General features: G+C 37.4%; 1 protein-coding gene across 2 annotated transcripts; it reads right to left on the bottom strand.

Moving 5' to 3' along the window:
* On the bottom strand, positions 1-21,470 carry ESD (esterase D). Of its 2 annotated transcripts, none has more exons than XM_052650163.1 (10): positions 21,381-21,470; positions 18,161-18,209; positions 15,633-15,707; positions 14,968-15,056; positions 10,966-11,064; positions 9,407-9,531; positions 8,020-8,139; positions 7,220-7,318; positions 5,120-5,287; positions 1-1,039 (listed from the first exon to the last, which is right to left on the bottom strand). In XM_052650163.1, the coding sequence occupies exons 3-10, from the start codon at positions 15,698-15,700 to the stop codon at positions 959-961; spliced, it is 849 nt and encodes a 282-aa protein (XP_052506123.1). In that variant the 5' UTR covers positions 15,701-15,707; positions 18,161-18,209; positions 21,381-21,470; the 3' UTR covers positions 1-958. The 2 variants fall into 2 exon arrangements, with proteins under 2 accessions (XP_052506123.1, XP_052506124.1); XM_052650164.1 differs by lacking the exon at positions 21,381-21,470 and adding an exon at positions 18,619-18,684.
* Positions 21,471-21,777: the final 307 nt, after the last annotated feature.

A 21,777-nucleotide genomic window follows, 5' to 3' on the forward strand; every position in this document is an offset into this window, starting at 1 on the left:
CAAGTTTGTTCAGACTTAGAACCATTTGGGTGCAGTTCATTGCAGGGTTCAATCTTGAATACTAATATTTAAATAGTAATAATTTTAAAGAAGTTTAGTCTAATTCACATTTACATAGTACTTATTTTATAACTTTAAAACCCTGATGTCTTCCTCTATCACCATGTAATATGCACTCTTCTTGAATGTTTAAAATGTATAATTTTTGTGCTCTTCAACAGAAAAATATATTTCTTTTAAAACAACCAGAATTCACCTATCATGTTTCAAAGGTATGTCCATTAAGTTCTCGAAGGAACACACTCTGGTACTTACAAAGAGAATCATTACTTTCCTTGGCCGAGTTTATCAAGCTACATTTCTGCATGTAACTAAAGGAAAATATCTTTCACAGTAACATATGAAACAAGTTTCCTTATCTAATTTCAGATCTAATCTAGTATTTAATTCTTGTCTCTTGAGAGAGGTCCATAAACCAATGTCCACAAATCCATTTGACTCAACAGATAAGAAATATCCTTGACTGGGTTCTGTAAATCTGACTTCTAATCTTAGCTCTCCCACAAATAACTGTGTAATGATGGGAAATTCACTTAATCTTTCTGAGTCTATTTCTGTATTCATCAACTAACAAATACTTTTTCAATTCAGTGACCACTAGAAGCCAAGCAGTTGTTAGACACTAGATACAAAACAGGAAAAAAGACAGCCCATGCCTCTGAATCATTTCTAAATGATCTTGAAAAAGCTGTTAAGTATCTAATATTTCCCAAGTAAACACTGGTAAAGTAACTTTTAAAATCAGAAGCAGGTTTGATATATTTATGCAGTGAGTGATTCAACTACAGAATGAAGCATTTTTAGCATTATGAAATCCAAAGTTTTAAAATCTTATTTCCTTGCAATTCTGTTTATTACAATTTTATAATCCTGAAGAGATTCTCTTATCTGAAGTTTTTCATGCATTCAGATATTTTGCATGATGTCTGATGTGATCAGCAATAAAGGTTGCAATAAAGTAGTAGCTGTGATCATAACCCTAGAAGACAAAAGAGAGAGATGATGTTTATCTACCATTCAGAAAAGTTGATAAAGGGACATTAAATATATCTTGCATGTCACTTAATTTGCTTGTAAATAATTAAACTATCACCATATGTGAACAGTTTCTAATCAAAGCTTATTACACTCGTACTTCAATATTTTCACTGAAAAAAGAATAGCAAAAATGTAAAAAGAAAAAAAAAGAAACATTCTGCATAGCCTAGTTTCTAGATGCTGCCAGTAATACACGCAAAGAAAAGAAATATCACATTAATTAAATGCACAGAGTAAACGTGGTCAAATCAACAAGGACATAAAAGACTCAGAATTTAGAGAGCTTAGGAACACAGGCAAGAAGTTTCAAATCCCAAAGGAAACACACACCCACCGATAAGAAAATGGTAAGATACAAAATAAGCGCACATAAACAATACAGAGAAAGAACTTGTGCACAGCCAAATGCCCCATCCTGGGAAGTTAAACAGGGCCATTGTAAATCACATTAAGAATTTGACCTCCTGTGCAGTAAAAGCCTACTACAGCTGAGGAAAAAGGAATAATTAATTAAATGCTGACATCTCTCAGCAATAAACCAAATTGGGTAAAAAGTCAGTAAACTTTTAAAAACTACCATGCTGCAGAGAGAAAATGTAATTGAGTTGAAACAGATTTCTATCTGGTCAAATAAAACCAGTAACAGGTGATCAATGGCAAAAGGAGAAGCAACCCTTCCCGAAGGTGTCCTCTGAGTACAAAGTAAGTACCTTTCAAGGGAAAAAGAAATTAAAAATAGGATGGGAAAAACTTGAGCGTGTTAAGAAACAGGTTAATTTTTAGGACAGCCCTTACCCTGCCAGAGGCAATTAAAATATAAAATAGAATAAACCAGGAAAGATAAGAGTCTAAGAAAGTTTAGCCTGATCAAGCAAATGGTCTGACTGCAAGAAAAACAAATTTTTCTAAGCACTGAAGAAACAAAACTGGACCTAATGAAAAATATCATCTGCATTTCAGGGAACAAGGCAAAATCCCTAAGGTTTTGATGAATCAGTAAACCTTCTCAATCTCTAACTTCCAGCAGTACGCAAAGCATATCTTGGGTATACCCGTTAATAAAGAGTTCTACTTTAAAATCATCAAAGAAACTTAAAAGCAATCTGCTTTCTATTTTCAGTGGCCAAACTGTAGAAGTGAATCTGACAGGAATGCTGTCAAAATTAAGGCTGAGCCTTGGAATTATTTGGTTTCACGTCACTCAATGATTAGACCAGTCCCAGTTAATTAGTTAATTTAGAGCTGAAGGACAGTTTCTTATATAAAGAAAGTAGGAGATGCGCATTTGGCACCCATGTAATTCTTGGTAAGAGGTCAAATATACCCACGATTTTTAGGCCACAAAACCTGTGAAGCATTGTACCAAGTAGTACCTGCCAGTTTTCAGATAAAAAATGACCGAAAACAGGTATGCATGTATGCTCATTTGTGTCCGACTCTGCGACCCCATAGACTGAGCCCAGCAAGCTCCTCTGTCAATGAGGCTTTCCGGGCAAGAATACTGGAGCGGTGGCCATTTCCTATTCCAGGGGATCTTCCCGACCCAGGGGTCGAACCCGTGCCTTTTGCGTCCACTTGCATTGGCAGGCGGATCCTTCACCACTGAGCCACCTGGGAAACCCTAACGATAAAGCAGATAGTAAGTCCCTCAGACCTGAGGTAGTCTGCAGCCAACGGAAGTTGGCTTGAAACTCTGAAAAGTTGCCTCTCTGGAGCCACTGCCGAGGAATGATTGTGCTGCGCATTCAGCTACAACAAACCTAATGCAGACCTGCTCCAGACTGTGCATCACTCAAACTGCCCATGCTGGAAGGAAAGGGAACAGAAAACTGCGCCTGAGCTAAAAAGTGTGACTGACGATTTCAACACTTTCTCATCGTTAAATAAAAAAAGGAAAAGGAATGCTCTGTCCTCACTCTTCGTTAACCACAGACAACTACGTTTTTCAGTTGCTTGGGATATAGGCATTTTAGAAATAAAAAAATTGACTTATTTTTTCCCCTCAAGAATTTCATCAGTGTTCTAACCCTGCTGCTTTTATAACAAACTCTAGAATTTTTCAGTCTTTGTAGGAAGGCTGAAACTTTGCTGTTAGTGGTAACCACAAAATTTCCTGGCATAAACTCAAGGGACGCAGAAGAGGCAACCAACAGCACTACTGCCAAGAAGTTAAAGTCATTTGGGAAAAAGCACGCTTTGTTACATCACTTATAGCTAGAATTAATACAATTCAACACACTGTTATCTTTATAATCAAATTTCTCAAGGCTGATCATTGATGTAAAACATGTAATTCTGATGAGAAATGTTCAAATTAATCTATCAATAAAAAATTCTATTTTTAAATGACGGATAGTCACAAGAAAGAAAAAAGGAATGTTGGGGAGGATGTGGAGAAATTAGAACTCTTGTGCATTGCTGATGGGAATGTAAAGTAGTATAGCTGCTATGCAATATAGTATGAGTTTCCTCAAAAAATTAAAAACAGAATTACCACATGATCCAACAATTCCAATCCTGGGTATAATAACCAAAAATAACTAAAAGCAGAATCTTCAGGAAACATTTACACATCCGTGTTTATAGCAACATTATTCACAAGAGCTAAGACTTGGAAGCAACCTTCACGGTTCATTGACAGATGACTGAATAAGCAAAATCTGGTAACATGCATAGGATGAAATATTATTCAGCCTTAAAAAGGAAGAAAATTCTGGCACACGATACAACATGGATGAACCTTAAGAGGATTATGCTAAGTGAAATCAGCTAGTCACAAAAAGACAAACACTGTATGAGCCCACTTATGGGAAATCCTCAGGGCAGTCACAGAGACAGGAAGTAAAACGGTGGTTGCTAAGGGTTGGGGGCAGGGAGGCACCGGGGGTTAGTGCTTAACAGGAACGGAGCTGCACTTTTACAAGATGAAAAGAATTGTGGAGAGGAATGATGGTGAAAGCTCCACAGCATTATGCATGAATTTACACCACTGAAACGGACACTTACAAAGAGTTAAGGCAGTAAATTTTATGTGGTATTGTGGTATTTTACCACAATTTTAAAAAAGCTGAAAAAAATTAAAAAAAACAAAACAAAACAAAAAACCCAAACAGGAGGACAGGATAGGAATGGTCTCTCATCTGGTCATATAAGGATAAAATGAGTTAATGCTGTGAAAACAGTTTTGTAAGCATACACATTGATCTAGATAACACTTATCATTATAAGTTTTAGATCAAAGTGCCTGGAACATTACCCATAAACATATTACCCATATGGCATATTACCCATAAACATGAATAAAAATGTTTTCAAAAAGCCTGGCCATGTATAATTTTCAGGGTTCATTTTTCATCCTGAAAGAAAAATTTTGTTTATGTTATGTTCTGAAGTATATGATTATATAATTAAAAAAAAATAAAGGCAGAATTTCTTTAATTGTAACTATATTAGCATAGAGCTAGGTGAGTAGTGAATAGTCAAAAGTATTTTAGCCAAGGAAAAGGAAAATCTGCAAACCAATTGAAATCTAGTAATCGCTCTTAAACAACGAGCAAGCCGCACAACAGATAGGTCAGCATCTAACTCAATATACAGTGCATATGTGTGTGTCAGACACAGCTTCCGAGACTAAGAAGTGTATCTAAAGTGAACAGTAATTAAGGTGTAAGCTTGTCTTTTTATTTGACTGCAACGATAGCTGCATGTGTAAAGAAAGATACCCGATAATGTTGATGATTAAGTACCACCCAAGCATCAAACTTTGAGCTATTTACTGATTTTACATTAGGACAGAAAATTGTAAATACTTTTCACTGCCAAATGCTTTCCTATTTCTTTGTAATCTGGTCTTAGATATCATTAACTTAATAGGGAGGTTTTCACTTTGTCTGATTATAATTAGAAAATATCTTAACTAGAGGTACCTTTTCAAATTCTAAAATCAAATTTTAAAAAGTACTATGGAATCTTGTTTTTTTAATAGTGAATTTAGACCAAGGTATGGTTTCCTGGTACTTGCCTCTTGTAATCTGAAAACAACAGGGATTTTCTTTTCTGTACAGGCAGCGATGAAGTTATCAGGAAGTAACTGTCCATCGGAAAGGAACTCGTCCTCTTTCCCTTGATCAATTAGTATATCCAGCTGAGAATCTGGATAGGACTTCACAAGACAGGTAGCATCATAAGCCTATAAAAAGAGGAGAAATAATGAAAAATAAATTCACAAGTGCCAGAAAGATATTCTTCAGAATATCCTATACTAGAACTGAATAGAATTTTAAGTCATTCAGGCTCTAAGGCTGATTAAGTTGGCTTGTCTGTTTTTTATTTATAAGGTCTTCAGAATGCTATTCTCATTACAGCCTCCTCCTTACTTTCAAGCAGTCCTAGACCAACAGCAAGGATTTTATATCTCAAGTATTTTTCATTGTGTAGCCTTTTTTCTTCTAAATCATCAAGGTTATTAACCACCTCTCAACTCCAAAAACCTTGATTTTTTTCCTTTGTAAATCCTTTCACAAATTGACTATTTCTTCTATTTCAAATAAGCAGTCTATTTTTGTTTCTGCTTTTTGACTAATTCCAGACATAAATCTCTCTTTTTCTATCTGCTGAAAACCACCAAATATCTACAATCTCCAGGAACTTTCAGGAAGACGTGAATAATCTGAATCATGTTAACAACTCAAATTTAGTATCTGAGGAGCTGCCACTAGTTGCAATTTTCTATTTTACTATCCATCTTTAAATGTTGATCACTCATGTATATTCACTAACCACACTGATGGATTGATCAAGACAAACAAAAGATTTTCCCTTCTAAAGTATCATGCTTTTTCAGACTTGCTTTCTTTAGTCTTAAAAGGTGAAAGGAGACATATGAAGTCCAACTAGTTTAAAGTTCTTTGATTTCATAATTCTGCATAGCCTCCTTCTTCCAAGAGTAAATTAAATGCTGGCCTAAACACAGCATCATTAAGACAGTAAAACCTACGGCCACTTAGAGAAAAAGGATCCTTTATAGGCTACCTCTCCCCTACTTCTCTCAATCAGCTGGTCTTTCACTCAAATCTTCTATTAGACCGTAAGGCCCCTGTGCACAGGAAAGGATCATCACCTTCTTCACAGATTTCAAAACTCCACATAAACTCTGCATATGGTGAAAACTCAAAGCACTGATGAGCAAGCATTGTCAGCACATTGTTTTCCAAGTAACTAATGGTAACAATTTTTGGCATTCTTCCAATATAATGAAAACCTAGGCCTAAGCAAAACTAAACTTTAATCTAGTGACTAAGAGATTAACTTTCCAATTCTGTTAGAATTTCAGTGACCAAACTTAAGAAAAACAGGGGTCCATGAGTACATGATTTTGAATTAACAGCAATGAAAAAAGGTTCTTTTTTTCCCCCTACTCAAGTATCTGCTACTTGCTAACAAGCACATGGTGATGAGCTCATTTGTAAAATATTCAAATTCTTGGTAGGAGTTTTCAAATAGCCCATTTCTGCACAGTCTTGGAAAAAAGGGCCTGTTTTATTTTCATCTAGAAGCATCTGCTCCTATGCTTTAAAAAGCAATCTCACTGTTGGAAATAGACTCATAAATGTACATTACATACACCGTATCTATGTTTAAAGGCTGTTAAGCCTAGAATTAAAAATCTAAACCTGAGAGACACTAGATTTTGAAACAGATACACAAAATAAAAACCCAGGCCTCCTGGTTCTTACCATACAATCAAGCACATAGTTAATAACAGATAAGTCTAAATTTAGTAACAGGGGGTATTTTTTGTAATGTTAATTTAGAAAATAAACATATAAATTAATCATTAGCAGAAAAAAGATGTAGCCTCAGAATATCTGCCATAATTGAATACAATTTTAAAAAGATCTTCATGGGTGTTGTTACTGTTATATGTATTCACTTTTGTTAATTATTTTTAGCTCTGGATGTTTGGGCTTCCCTGGTAGCTCAGATGGTAAAGAATCTGCTTGCAATGCAGGGGACCCTGGAGCCTTACTTGAACAAGTTAGGAATATAATGTCTGTAGAGCAGCTTTTCAACAAATTTGAAAACTTATGAATGAGTATTAAGAGAGCCATCCAGTACCTACCTCCCATTTACTTTGATCTGTTCCCAAATATCCGGTAAAGGCTTTTTTGCCCCAACGACAGAGCACTGGGTTGCAAAGTGGAGCAAATGCTGACACAGACTTAAGGCACAAAAATAAAATAAAATTTACAAACAAGTTATATTTTCGTAAGTTGGCTATGCACAGATATTTGCAACTTGCTTAAAAAGTCTGACTTGCCGTGAAAATCCCTGTGAACAATTTTTCTTCTGCTATACTATGAGCTTAGATTATATGCCTCTCCAAGATCCATCATCCTTTGTGTATTCTATTTAAAGAGCTAATAAAATATAATTGCTAAAGCAACAAAGCAGTACATTACATTTTCATTAAATAAGGCACAAATGAAAGTTTATGATGAATTTCTACTCAGTTTTTGCATTTAAAACAAAGGAAAATCAGAGTAAACTTTATGTGAGAATATTCTTGATAAAAATATAAGGAAATCATAACATACTGCTACAATAACATTAGTCAAGACTAACTTTTAGAATAAAAGAGCCTAGAAAACCATAGTTTGAATAGAAGCTATGAAAATTTCTTGATAATACCTCTAGCAGACCAATGAGAAAACACTGGGATACAAGCCTATTCTTTTGAGTCTGTAGCATATATTGTATGGTCAATTTAATAGTCTTCCCCCACAATCTCTTGAAATGCCCAACACTAGAAAAGTTTAGTCCCAATACTAAACAATAGTATCTAATTTCAATCTCTGTAAGTTCCTAATATTATATTATTCAAGAGAAATATCTGTTACTAGAAGCTTAGGTTAATCTTACTTTGTATTTTCCAGGATTCTTCAAAGCACAAATCAGAGCTCCATGGCCTCCCATAGAGTGGCCAAAAACAGACATCCTTTGGGGGTCCACTGGAAAATTGTCATTTACGAGTTGGGGAAGCTAGGGAGAATTTAATGGTGGGACAGAAAATATGAGAGAAGTAAGTTTAGCCTCTTCCTAAGTTGTATAAAAAAATCAATACTTCCAAATCACAGTCTTAAAATGGTTTATACCGTAAAGATTTTTTAAAAATGCAGGATAGACAATGATTATTAATATATCACTGGAGAATATATGATACATCACCCTTAGAAAGCAAATTTAAGACGATAATGCAGAAAGAAACTTCCAAATGTTCTAAACTTTGATCCAATAATTTCACTTCCTGGAATCTATTCTATGGGAAAAGTTCTTATGGGTAAAAAAAATTATATGCAAAGATAATCAATGCAATAATACACATTATGGTAAAAGACATATGTAAACATATAAATAGCTCCATTAGAAAAAAGTAAATCATGGCATATGATGGAATACTATGCAATTCTTAAAATTATGTTACAAATAGATCAGAATATTATAAAATATTTGTTTTACATAACTAAAAAAGAACAAGATAAAAATGCTTCACAATTATATGAAAACTAGTCATAAAACAAAATCTGGAATATACCAAAATATAGTTGTCTGGGGTGACAGAATTACACATGATTAAAATTTTATACTATTATTTCTGAATTTTTATGATGTGGACATTGTTAAAATCATAAGATTTAGAAAAATGCATAAACTGTACACAAATATTATTAATAGAAGCAATGCTTTACCACTTATCCTTTCCGATTATGATTAATCCCTGTGAAATATGTCTGAATGAACCAACTACCAGAGAAATGCAAAGTGTTTTCATATACTATTTGCTTTGTATAAGCTGGTCAATGTGAACAGGTATCAAGATAATTATTAAATTCTTTACAATTGTACTTAGTGAATTTAAACTGTAGAAAATAGGAGTACCAGTAAACTTTGGAATCTTTGCAAAGGTAGTTAGTAAATATAGACTAAATAGGCTTCGCAGGTGCCACTAGTGGCTAATGCAGGAGATGCAAGAGATGTGGGTTCAATCCCTGGGTCGGGAAGATCCCCTGGAGTAGGAAATGGCAACCTACTCCTGTATTCTTGCCTGGAAAATTCCATGGACTAAGCAGCCTAGTGGGCCACAGTCCACGGACTGCAGAGAGTTGGACTGAGCAACTGACCACATCATATCACATATACCAAACAGATCAACAATACCATACCTTAGTTTAAAAGACTAGAGGGACCTTGTGTCCAAAATCAAACTTTCACAGTCATCGATTAATAATTACAATGTAAATTAAATTACCTCCTTTGTTACGTAAGAGTACATTCTATAGTTAGTTTTCCAAAGATCTTCAGTAGCATCAACATAAAACCCAGCGCCAGTGCCAAAGTCCCAGCTGTCCTCTTCTCCTTTAATATTGCAGCCACCTAATTAAAGAAAAGTCTCGTGGTTTCATCTACTCTGTTAGTAATGGCCCACGTTTAATAATACACTTTAAAATGAACCTGAATATTCAGTTGCATCAGAGCTGTTCACTGGACATTGTGAGCTCTCTGGCCTTTGGGGGCACATACTTCCTTGCCCTCTTGAGTGCGGTCCTGTGACTAGTTCCAGCCAATGAGGTAGGAAAGGGAGGACATGGTCCTCCAGGCGGGGTATTCACTGGCTTTCTCTATTGATGTTAGAAGCTCCTAAGTGTTCTGAACACACCCTCACTCTGTTTTACCTGTCAAAGGGTTTCGACCTTCTTTTTATCCTTCGTAAATGTGTTGAAATTTCTTCTCTGATGACCCTCCTCACTACCCCAACACTTCTTTGCTTCTCTGTACCACTGTGATCTCAGAAGGGAATGGGGACAAATACTTGTGTTCAATTTGCAATCTTGAACTGACAGCGAAAATGTCTTCTTATATACTCTGGAATCATTCCATCCTGTTTCTTCTATTTATCCATCCCCCCAGTGGAATTTTCTTACATTCTTTTTTAATTAGTTAGGTTTTATTTTATATACTTGCATGCAGTTTAAAGTCAACCACTGGGATTTCGAATAAAATCATAGTGATATATAATTGGATGGAAATGACCTCTTTGTAAGAGTCAGTCTGCTCATCCAGGAACATGGCACTTTTCCACTAATGATCATTAAGAATTTCTTATGGTTTTTACTTAAAAATAAACCTTATTTTAAAAGTTTATTCTGGAGACATGTTTTTGATGCTCTTCTGAATTAAACATTTCATTACATTTCCTGTGAGACATGTTTTACTTTTTGTATCATAGGGACCATGAAAGGAAATGCACTGCTTCCCAAGGCCGGTCACTCAACTTCCCGATAGATTTAGCTTCCATTTAAATGTCATTTCCTGACCTTTCCAGGGTCACAAAACAAGTTTCAATAATCTGATGGACTGAGTTCTCAAATACCTGATAGCCTCATTTCTCTAATGTATACATTATAATCCCTTGTATTAAAACTAGTATTTCTTTAACTGCATGACTGTTTGATGACTAACAGAAATGAGAAAAGATAATTACTACATGACAAGACAGGCTACCCAAGGAACAAAAAAATTATTTCCTATGCATTGTGAGTTATTTTGGTACTAGTGCCAATATGACAAAGATTATTTGAGTTGCTCAGGATCTGCTTTAAAGTGTCAATCTATGAAACGGGAATAGCAAAACTGTTAGTAAAATTCAGTGAGGAAAATATATAGTATGGCATTTTAGAGCCATGCTGTTGCTTGAAAGATTAGTAAATAGCAAAGATACAAAATAGATTGTGTATATGCTACTCTGCTTGCAACTTAGTCTTAAAGATTTATACTTTTACAAAGGCTCTCTGGAATAAGAACACTTACGAGGGCTGGTATCTGGAGCGATGACGACAAGGCCATGTTCCGAAGCAGCTTGATGATACCCAGATTTTGATATAAAATTTTGTTCTGTGCAAGTTAAGCCTAAAGATTAAAAATATTGTTATCCCATGCTATACTGTGAACGGCTTATAAGCTTTAATTTTTTTACAATACAAGAAAATAAGCTCACTTATTATTAAAAAGGTTTGTTGTTTTTTAAGGAAATCATGCTGAAAAAGACACTAAAGTTTCTCTTTTCATAAAATTTGTAACAGTATCAATCTAAGAATTGTCTTACGTTAAATAATCCCCCAGCTGTCTTTTCAAAGTCACCCACTAAAATTTCAATTACGGAGATCGTTTGGACTAGATGTGTTTGGGAATTCAGAATTTTTCAAACCGTAGAATGGCAAGATGGTGCCTAAACCAAATGTTATAACAATCCCAATGGCGTGTTATCAAGTATGCTAATACTACTCCTGCATTAAAACGTAAATGTTCAGTGAGATAATATTATGGTCATCATAGTACTATTTTTATATACAAATAGTTCTCAGCAATAAAATTTGGACTAATCATCTTTGAATTTCTCAGTGTACTAAGAAGAGAACTGCTGCTGCTGCTGCTAAGTCGCTTCAGTCGTGTCCGACTCTGTGCAACCCCAGAGATGGCAGCCCACCAGGCTCCCCCGTCCCTGGGATTCTCCAGGCAAGAACACTGGAGTGGGTTGCCATTTCCTTCTCCAATGCATGAAAGTGAAAAGTGAAAGTGAAGTCGCTCAGTTGTAGTCGACTCTTAGCGACCCCATGGACTGCAGCCAACCAGGCTCCTTCACCCATCAGATTTTCCAGACAAGAGTACTGGAGTGGGGTGCCATTGCCTTCTCCAAAGAGAAAAATGGTCACCAAATATCTTCCTTAATTGAGTTTTAGTTTGAGTTTTTACAACTGTTTCTGCCAGTTTTCCTAGCTCTTTTTTTAGTCACGTGATAGAAGAGATGACAATTCTCTTATTAGAGGGAGCCTAATACTATTGATATAATGATGTAAGAATGGCCAAGAATGAACTGGCAATAGAAGCTTGAAGTTAAACACCATTTAACCCAATAGCCCTTTTCTAGTTGCTGCTGCTAAGTCGCTTCAGTCGGGTCCAACTGTGTGCGACCCCATAGACAGCAGCCCACCAGGCTCCCCTGTCCTTGGGATTCTCCAGGCAAGAATACCAGAGTGGGTTACCATTTCCCTCTCCAATGCATGAAAGTGAAAATTGAAAGTGAAGTCGCTCAGTCGTGTCTGACTCTTAGCGACCCCATGGACTGCAGCCCACCAGGCTCCTCCATCCATGGGATTTTCCAGGCAAGAGTACCGGAGTGGGGTGCCATTGCCTTTTCTAGGAGCCAATGCTAAATGTCCCAATACGCCTGATAATTAGCAAACTAAAACTTACTGATTTGCATGAAGCAGAATAAATTAGCTACACAACATACAGTTTCTGTTTATTCCCCAACAGCCCAGCACAGAGTTATGAAATGGTTGCTCAATAAAGATGTGCTAAATTAATAATTATAAGAAAGTTACAAGTGTCATTGGATAAATGTTACTAGAGTTTATGGTTAAATAAACCATTAGGACATATATATTTTCACTAGTTATGGCAAGGGAACAAGGTCCTTGTTCGTTCCTCTCAGAATGCCTTTCATAAACACTGGAGCCAGATCATGGTGGAGAACTGCCTCAAATACTGATAAAAGGTCAGCAATTTTAATTAAATGTAAATGTAATACAAAGCAAATCAAATGTAACCTTAATGTAAACGTGTTCAAAGGAGGCAGGGTAATATGCAGACTGCGTGAGTTTGGGATTTCAAACAGTATCTGGTTGTAAATGTCATTCAACTCCTTCTTAACCAAACTAAGTTAGTTACTTAACTATGCAAGCAACGAATATTCTGAGCCTCAGTTCTTCCATTTGAAAAATGACAGGGATGATATTACCTATTTTTACCTCATAAGGTAGCTATGAGGATTAAATGCGATCAGGTGTAAAGGGTCTTAAACTGTGTCTGAAACACAGTTCAGAGTTGTGCATTTGGGAAATGGAAATGTATTTAGAGATCAGAGAAAAAAAAATTTTTTTTTCGTTAGTCAGAACACAAATTTCCTGATTAAGATAGTAGGGTGTGAACAGTACTCAGGGAAATGAAGATACTTCTACTAGCAGAATTGTGTGCAAGCATACGAAGATGCTTACTATTAATAACAGCTATTTGGTCAACTATACTTATTTTATATGAAAAGCTGGGTTTTTTTGGGGGGGGTAACAACTTTATTGACGTGTAACTCAGATGCCATACAATTCACTCCTTTAAAGTATACAGTTCAGAATAAAGATAGTCTGATTTCAGTTAATTTGTAACAATTGATGCTATCTTTCTGTCACTGTTTTCCTCCAATTAACTGGGATGTAAACCTTCCAGTATTCTTCTGTCACTTTTTCTCAAGTGTGCTGGTCAATCTTACCTTTTTTCAGAAAATCAAGCCTTAATTTCCAAGGTTTATCTCTTCTTTAGCATCTCACTATGGAAAATGTCCTGTCATTTGATGTAAACAAACAAACTATTTTCTATATTCATAAAGCTCAGATGATACACCTTGATAGATTTCAATTACAGTTAAGAATTTAGGACCTTATTATTACAGTGCCTATTATACAATACCCTGGTACATTTGGCCTGGTTTATTATTCTTTTAACAAGAGATATGACTGAAGTAGCTCTCACAAGAAACAAAATTCCAAAAGAACAGGAGAAAAGAATGAATACGGCTTTGGCCCATGAATCAGAAAACGTGTTCACTCCTGTATGTGATTCTGAGTAATATATAATATCCTGGCCATGCTTACATGATTTCTAAAGCATCTTTAGCTGTACAATACTATGTTTCTAAAACAAACATGGGATCTATCACTGCTTTTGGCACTGCCCAGTGCTCTTCCAGCAAAACTGGTTTGCTTTCTCCAGTCAAAGAAATAAGATGCTGAGTTAAAGTTATGTACGTACTTAATTTTTACCTTTTAAAATGAAATTTAATTCTCTAAGAGTGATAATTTGGTGAGAAAACATACATAAGGGAGGATTTAGTAAATCAAAGTTGTAAGAAGCAATTTTAAAGAAACAACAATACAACTCTATGACATAATTCCGTTTTCTGTGAGTCTCTTAAAATGTTTGCTTCTAAAGATGAAGTGCTAGGATCTTGTGAAAGAGCTCTCACAATCCACTGGACAGTCTTTGATATTCACCAGTGATTAAGAAGAAGTCTTCTGTGATGTTCCAGATTGCTGGGGGAGAAGATCTGGGTCCAATTAAAACATTCTAGAGAACACTGTAAGAAGTTACTTGTCTGTGGTTTCTAATTACCATATCACAGGGGTCCTGATTTTACCTAACAATGTTCTATTTGAGTGGTAAAGTCTCTAAGAAATGTTTGGTTAGGAACAAACTAAATAAGTTTTCTAAGCTTTTGCCAATGAGTCTATAACTTTATATTTTCTGCTAAATTATGTGGTCTAACTGAAAAAGAAGTAGATTTCCCTGGTTGGCTCAGTGGTAAAGAATCAACCTGCCAATGCAGGAGACGCAGGTTCAATCCCTAGGTCGAGAAGATCCTCTGGAAAAGGAAATGGCAATCCACTCCAGAATTCTTGCCCAGAGATCCCATGGACAGAGAAGCCTGGTGGGCTACAGTCCATGGGGTCGCAAAAGAGTCCAACACGACTTAGCAATTACACAGTAACAACACAGACATGAAAAAAGAAGTAATGAAAGAAATGTAATTCAGTAGGTTTGAAATTATTCTCAGGATAAAGTAAGAGCAGACTACAGGCTCCTAAAGTCTTTATAAATGGTTAAGAAAGCACAACAAAAAGTCAAGATGGAAGAGTAAGATAAGCCAGGAAAAAAAAGAAAAAGAAACTCCTTTACAAAACTCAAACGCATAACACTTACCAGACAGCCAATATAGCACAGGGCACTTTCCAGTTTCTGCCTTTGGTGGTAAATAGACAGCAAATTTCATTTTGCACTTCAGTTCAACACTATAATTTTAACAGACATCAAAAAAAAAAAAAATTGCCCCTCATTAGTCAGAAAGAAACACAAAACAAGTGATCTGGTGTCCAGAATAAGTGATCTCATCAACATTTTAGGGATATACCCCTAGCCCGTAAAGAAAGAATGGGGCCAATTTAGCATACTAATCAACCTGAGCTTATGCTGTGCATGATACACAGTCATGTGGAGAAGAATGAATTAAAACAATAAATATAATACCGTCAATATGAGCACGACAATTTTTAAAAGAAAAATTGTTTCAAAGAAATGTATGAAATAACAAATCTAAAGATCTTAAACTACATGTTTGCTCACAGACACTGAAATGGACCACACCCTTAATTCTCTTTTCATATAAATATGAAATTTATATGTAACTTATAAGTAAATATCTTATTACTATCACCAATGTCAAAACTAGGTAAGATAAATTTGATAAAAACCACAGGTTTTCCATGTAAGCAGTTATTTATGCAACCGTGATCTTTCATGGGCTTATTTAAAGATTTAAGTAGGTGGAAGCAGACAGAGATCTAAAATTGTATCCTCTTTGTAGTTACCTGTCATGTTCAAAAACTTTCTGCAGTCCGCCAAAGCACTTGCTGCTGGAAACCTGTTTCAAGGCCATTCTTCCCCTATTAGTGAAGAGGGATCTCATCAATCTCCAGAGAATTAGCTCTTAGAAAATTTGCAACAGAACTGTTTTCAGATAAAGTATCTAAACATATGGCCGTCTGCCACCTCGAATTTTTTTCACGTGCTAATTTTCTGATAAATCGTTATTATGAAAGTGACTAAGTTTATTAGGTATACTTACACTTGTTACATTCACTTTAGAAAACTTAAGTACTCTGGTATGTCATTAACTAATTTATTAACAAGCTTCATGATGTGTATGTCTGTGGACTGCCCCAAATTCCTTTTAGAAAGCGAGAGAATACAAATAAGTTATTAACTGATTACTTTAGCTTAGAAGATTAAACATTGTTAATAGTTTGCTGTGAACTGTAACAAAAGAGTCAATGGTATGACTGATTATGGCTGGTAAGAAAATGGGAGGAAAATGATGTAACAGTAATGGTTTTGATAATAATAAGAAAGAACATGTATTCAACACTTAGAGCATAGGCACATTCCTATACATTAAACCAGATCAAATTCCTCATCCTAGCGGAGTATTTCAGAGAAAGTGCTGTACAACTTTCAGATCAACATTACGGCTGTCCTAAGTGAATTAAAAGTGAAAGTGAAATCGCTCAGCCGTGTCTGACTCTTTGTGACCCCATGGACTGTAGCCTACCAGTCTCCTCAGTCTATGGAATTTGTCAGAAAAAAATTTTTGAAGTTTGGTTAATTCTTTTCTCTCCAAAACATCTGAAAGTTTTCATGGATAATTTTAAACTTAAATGTTAAAATACCACACATTATTAATTTTTAATAATAATACCAAAAAAAAACCCCCACAAAAAACGGGAACACCATCTTTTATGTATGGTTAAGCACCCACTGAGCAAAGAAAAACCAGACTGATTCTGATTTGTAGTTCTCAAGGAAGGATTCCCTTTCTCTCCTTATTACAAATCAGTAAATCACACACACTAAATAAAAAAATCCTCGGATCCCAGGAACAGGCATTGCCACTCCGGTGGTCTGCTCGGTGAAATCCTCTGCTGTATACTAGTCCAGCTGTGCTGCTACGGTTACTCTAAAAAGACATGTAAAAACAATCTTGGAAAGCTTATTCGGGAAATGTCTTTGCAAAAGGTTAGTTTCAACCTTACCTTTAGGTAACCTCCTCGATAAATCCAAACACTGAGCTTCACACTGGAAATCTGGGGTGTGACCCAGAGAGTCTGACCTCAGAGCCCCTCTGCTGCTCTGCTTTCCTGACTCACCAGAGGGTTTTTAAATACTCTTTAAAAAAACTTTTTTTTTCCCCCAGAAAAGATTGACTAATTTCACAGCATTAGGGTATTACAATTACAAACAGAGGCATTACCTTCTATTCAAAAGTTTATGCTTTTAATCTTCAAAAGGCCAATTTTTAGAAAAAATGATGTTATTAGTTACTGAATATTAATTTCAGCCACTCTTGTTCATGACTATATCTTAAACAGTGAATTAAAAGAGACAGAAGTACACTTTTAAAATATATGCACATGAGACCAAAGAATAAAATTTACCTGGTGGAATTATTCTGCAAGGAATTCCTATTTTTTAGACCTGATAAGTTGCTTCAGTTGTATCCAACTCTGTGCGACCCCACAGACGGCAGCCCACCAGGCTCCCCCGTCCCTGGGATTCTCCAGGCAAGAACACTGGATTGGGTTGCCATTTCCCTCTCCAATGCATGAAAGTGAAAAGTGAAAGTGAAGTCGCTCAGTCATGTCCGACTCTTAGCGACCTCACGGACTGCAGCCCACCAGGCTCCTCCGTCTATGGGATTTTCCAGGCAAGAGTACTGGAGTGGGGTGCCATTGCCTTCTCCCTTTTTAGACCTAGCAGGGACTATATCTGCGTTACCAAAACATGATACACTGAGCATATATCTAGTACATGAAAGATATCTAAAAATTATTTGTTGAATTAATGAATACATTTTAAACTTCTAGCTACCAAATTATGTGAAAGTTTTTAAAATTAACTTAATCTTTACCTCTATTGTTTTTATACTTTGTTACTCACCTATTTTAGTAACTTATCACTGGTCTATTTCTTCTATTCTTTGAATGCTCTTTTTAATTAAAACTCAAAATCAACTACTTTCCGTTTGGGCAAAGAAGACAAAGTGAAAATACTGTTTTTTAAATTGGTAGAATGAATTTTTTTTAAAGCTTTTAAAGTTCTTTTTCCCCCAACCACCCATTTTAGAAACTCTCTTCAATTATGAATGAAGAAAAAAGGCTCCATAAAAAATCAAGACATAAGCTAAGAAATAGATATGATATACTTTGATATATGATATACTAGGTGATTACATTTTTCACTAAAATTTTCCTATGCTAAACACAGCATATTTTAAGCCAAGTTACTAGATTTTTTACATTCAAGTTCAAAAGTAATATATCAAAAATAAAATTTAATGTACCTGTCCAATCACTACTTGCTTTTCGGTCTGTACCAAAGGGTAGATGATCCTGAAAAAAAAAAAGACCAAATGATGTATAAATGGGACATACTTTTTACAACCAAGGCAACAGTCCACTACACATTCTCAATAGAGGTATCTTCCTTTCTTAAGGTAGATGACCATCCACCCTGGGTGTGGCAGAATGGGAAGGCCAGCTGACGGAGCAGCATCGTCGCCTTACCCAGGCCCACAGTCTAAGTAACCTTAATGCCTACTTTGCCACAAGGCCTCGTGTTTGGTTAAAAACTTTTCCTGGAATAAGATTCCAATGAAGAAAGGTGTTTTGTTTTTTTTTTTTTCTTTTTAAATAAACAAAAAAGTTCTAAATCGTAATTTGGAAGCATGAGATATGATCAACTGCTGAGAGTGAGGAGCCTACAAAAGCAAAGGAAGGTAAGAGGGAGCTCTAAGCCCACCTGAGTTGCAGGTCAAACTTGTCACGCAGGGAGGATAAAGCAGGCGAGAGATGAGAACTTAAGGACACTGGGCTGACTGGCTAGAAAACATGAGCTGGTGAGAAAACTGACTGGGCTTATGAAAGATGGTGAAGCGAGTGCAACACAGGAACCAAGAGAAATGTGTGCAGCAATGCACACTAAGAGACGTTTGTCTGACAGGTGTTTCACTTCAGTTCTAGGAAGAGATCTTGGGGGAGAAATGAAATTACTGAGTGCAATAGAATAATAAAAACACCCCTCTCTGAAACCCCAAAACGAAAACCAAACCCCCCCGCCAAAAACCCACAGTGCCAATCTTCCTAGAAAGTCAATGAAATGTACCTCAATAGCCTTCAGAGAACAAAGGTTCTCTCAACTGCATGGTATCAACACATGGAACGCCAATTAGGTAAAAACTATTAAAGAGAAAGGTGTCTTTATTCACAAAGCATCTACTCCTCCAAAAGGCCAAACTGTCAGATCTTACTTTTGTTGCCTTTACTCATTGCGGCTATCTCCAGAAATCTGTATTCTTTGTATTTTACCCATTCTTTCTTCTCCTCAGCATCAAAAGTTTTCTGCCCATCTCTACCTGGATTTCCGTTCCCATCCTCTCATGGACTTTGATCCATTTCTCTGTCTGCAAGTGTGTCCCCATCCCACTGGCTCTAAATGACCTGCACAGGTCTCCCCAGCATCACCCAATTATGGCATTGCTCACCAGCACTTCTTCGTAAAAATCCTTCTCCCTGACGAAATTACAGGATCTGAGTTCTTCTCTTCCATTCTTTCCTTCTCCTCCCATCTCCCTTTCCTTTTTTGTTTACACTCTTTCCTTAACTCCCATCCCCAAAGTTTCAACTACATTTTTTGTGTGAAAAACTATAAATCTGCCCCTCTCCACACAATCGTCCTCAAACATTGGTGCCAGAATTTAAATTTCCTGTTGAACCCATCTCACCTGATATGCCTCTGGCTAGCAAAACTCAACACATCTGAAGTTAAGTTCAATCTCCTACCTTCAAACACGTTTTTCTATTCCTCTTTCTGCTCTCTTTACATCTAGGCCCATCTTACCCAATTCTGTTTGCAATGTCTTAAAGTTATCCCGTCTTTGAATTCCCATTACCACCATCCTAATTATATACAAGAAACTAAAACTGAGGTTCCTACTTGGTTTTCTTCTTTTATGTCTCACAAAAACTGATCCTGAGTAGAGGCCTAGGGCTTTAATCCATTTACCTTACTGCTCAATGGAGCCCTACACAAGTCACAGTCAAGTCTAACATGGTCTACTTGGAATCACTCATCATTTAAATTTATTTTTAATTTTATTTTAAAATTGTGATAAAAACATAAAGTTTTCTGTCTTAACCATTTTTAAGTGCATAGTTCAATAGTGTTAAGCTGTATAGTGTTAAGTATAGTCTGTCCATTTGAAAACATGGTTAGTTTGCTCACATTAACTAGCAGATGACAAATGCTGGCCCACAGCCAGGATCCTGCTACAGATGTAGAGAGTTAATCCCACCCAACTATCAGGCCAGTATCGGAAAACCAGTATGTCACTGAAATGGAAGACACTGGCATTAACTATACGATTTTTTTCAAGTTTGATTCCATTAAAAGTTCACAAAATTCAAACTATGAACTGACAAAAAGAGCAGGATGAATAAAAGGCCATATATACTTCGGTCGTATTATTAACTGCGTAGTAATCATAATCTCTTTTCCTTCATAAAAATTCACATGGCTTGCCCACAGAAGAATTTTTAATCCACACTGGGGAAAAAAAGAGGATTCATCAACTCCAGACACCTTAACTTAAATTGTCTTCAGTGATCCCACACTATTTTTCTGGGCTTGTTTATTTTAACTTAGTCAAACTCAATCATTCTAGTATAGTCTGGATGTTTCTACTGGGGGCCATGGTACAGTGATTTTAGAGTAGGTTGTGGGGCCAGCCACTCCAGGTTCAAATTCTGGCTTCACTAGGTACTACTTCCTGATAGTATTCTGGTCGTGGTAGTGACTGGGGGCAAACTTTCTATGCCTCATTTCCCCATCTATAAAATGGGGATATTAATAGGACCAATCCGATAGGGTTATTAATTCATGCACTTACAACGCTGCTGGCTATGATTACTCACACTATTATTTCTGCAACCTCCAAGGCCCTCAAGGTCCGTGCAAATGTCGCCCCCCTGGCCACCCCATCAGAGATGACCTTCACGCCCCGAGACAATTCTGACAAAGCATTTACAACACGATCGGACTTCCCAAGAGCTTGCAACTGCATGCAGAGAAGCGGGTTCCCCCTCCCGTGGGGACTGCGACCGTCTAGGGTCTGCTTCCTACGTGAGTGGGCTGCACATCAATTTCACGCAGAAACAGCTACGGAAACGCAGTGGGCACTTGAGAAACAAGCAGCTGCTCAAAGAAAGAGACTGCAGGCCCGAGCGCCCGGAGTTACAATTCTTGGAGGCTCACTGGGGAACAGGGGTTTGGGACGAGGCGCCGAGCCTGGGGACAAAGTCCTCCGACCAGCGCCCCTCCCTCGGCCTCCAGCTCCGGCTCTCCGCGGCCGAGCCCAGCGGCCGCGTTCTCAGCGATCGAACCCACGCGACCCGCCGTAAGGGCTCAGGAGAGTCCGCCCCCACCAGAACCCCCAGTGTCACCCGTGCGACACAGGACCCCGGCGGCCCGAGGACGACCAGACCTCTGCCTAAGCCCAGGCTCACCTCCGGTGGCGGCGGGAAAAGCAGCTGCACCAGAAGGGAAGTGCCCGGCCTAAATATGGCCGCGGGAGCCTCCGCCGCGGCCCAGCCCCCTTCGGGCCCCCCCACTCTGGGGTCTTGTTTCCAAGTCTCTTCGCAGCCCCACCCTCCCTTGGCCACGCCCCAAATAATCCCCGCCCCCTGTCCCCTCCCCTTCCCTCAGACTTGCCCCTCCCACAGCGCTTGCGGGCCGCTCTCCCTTTCCAGGACTTGCCTTGTGGGCGTTTAGTGGTAAAGAAGCCGCCTGCCGATGCAGGAGACGTAAGAGACGCGGGTTCGATCCCTGGGTCAGGAAGAGCCCGTGGAGGAGGGCGTGGCAACCCACTCCAGTATGCTTGCCTGGAGAATCCCATGGACAGAG

The sequence above is a fragment of the Budorcas taxicolor genome, chromosome 12 (assembly GCF_023091745.1).
Source record: "Budorcas taxicolor isolate Tak-1 chromosome 12, Takin1.1, whole genome shotgun sequence".
NCBI lineage: Eukaryota > Metazoa > Chordata > Mammalia > Artiodactyla > Bovidae > Budorcas > Budorcas taxicolor.

What these genes read in the sequence shown, in the direction of transcription:
- ESD (XM_052650163.1), bottom strand. Translation starts at nt 15,700, where the DNA reads ATGGCCTTGAAACAGGTTTCCAGCAGCAAGTGCTTTGGCGGACTGCAG. An exon ending in TGTGCTATATTGGCTGTCTG is followed by an intron (nt 11,065 to 14,967) that starts GTAAGTGTTATG and finishes TTTAATCTTTAG; the next exon opens with GCTTAACTTGCACAGAACAA. An exon ending in TTGTTTTCAGATTACAAGAG is followed by an intron (nt 1,040 to 5,119) that starts GCAAGTACCAGG and finishes TTTGTCTTCTAG; the next exon opens with GGTTATGATCACAGCTACTA.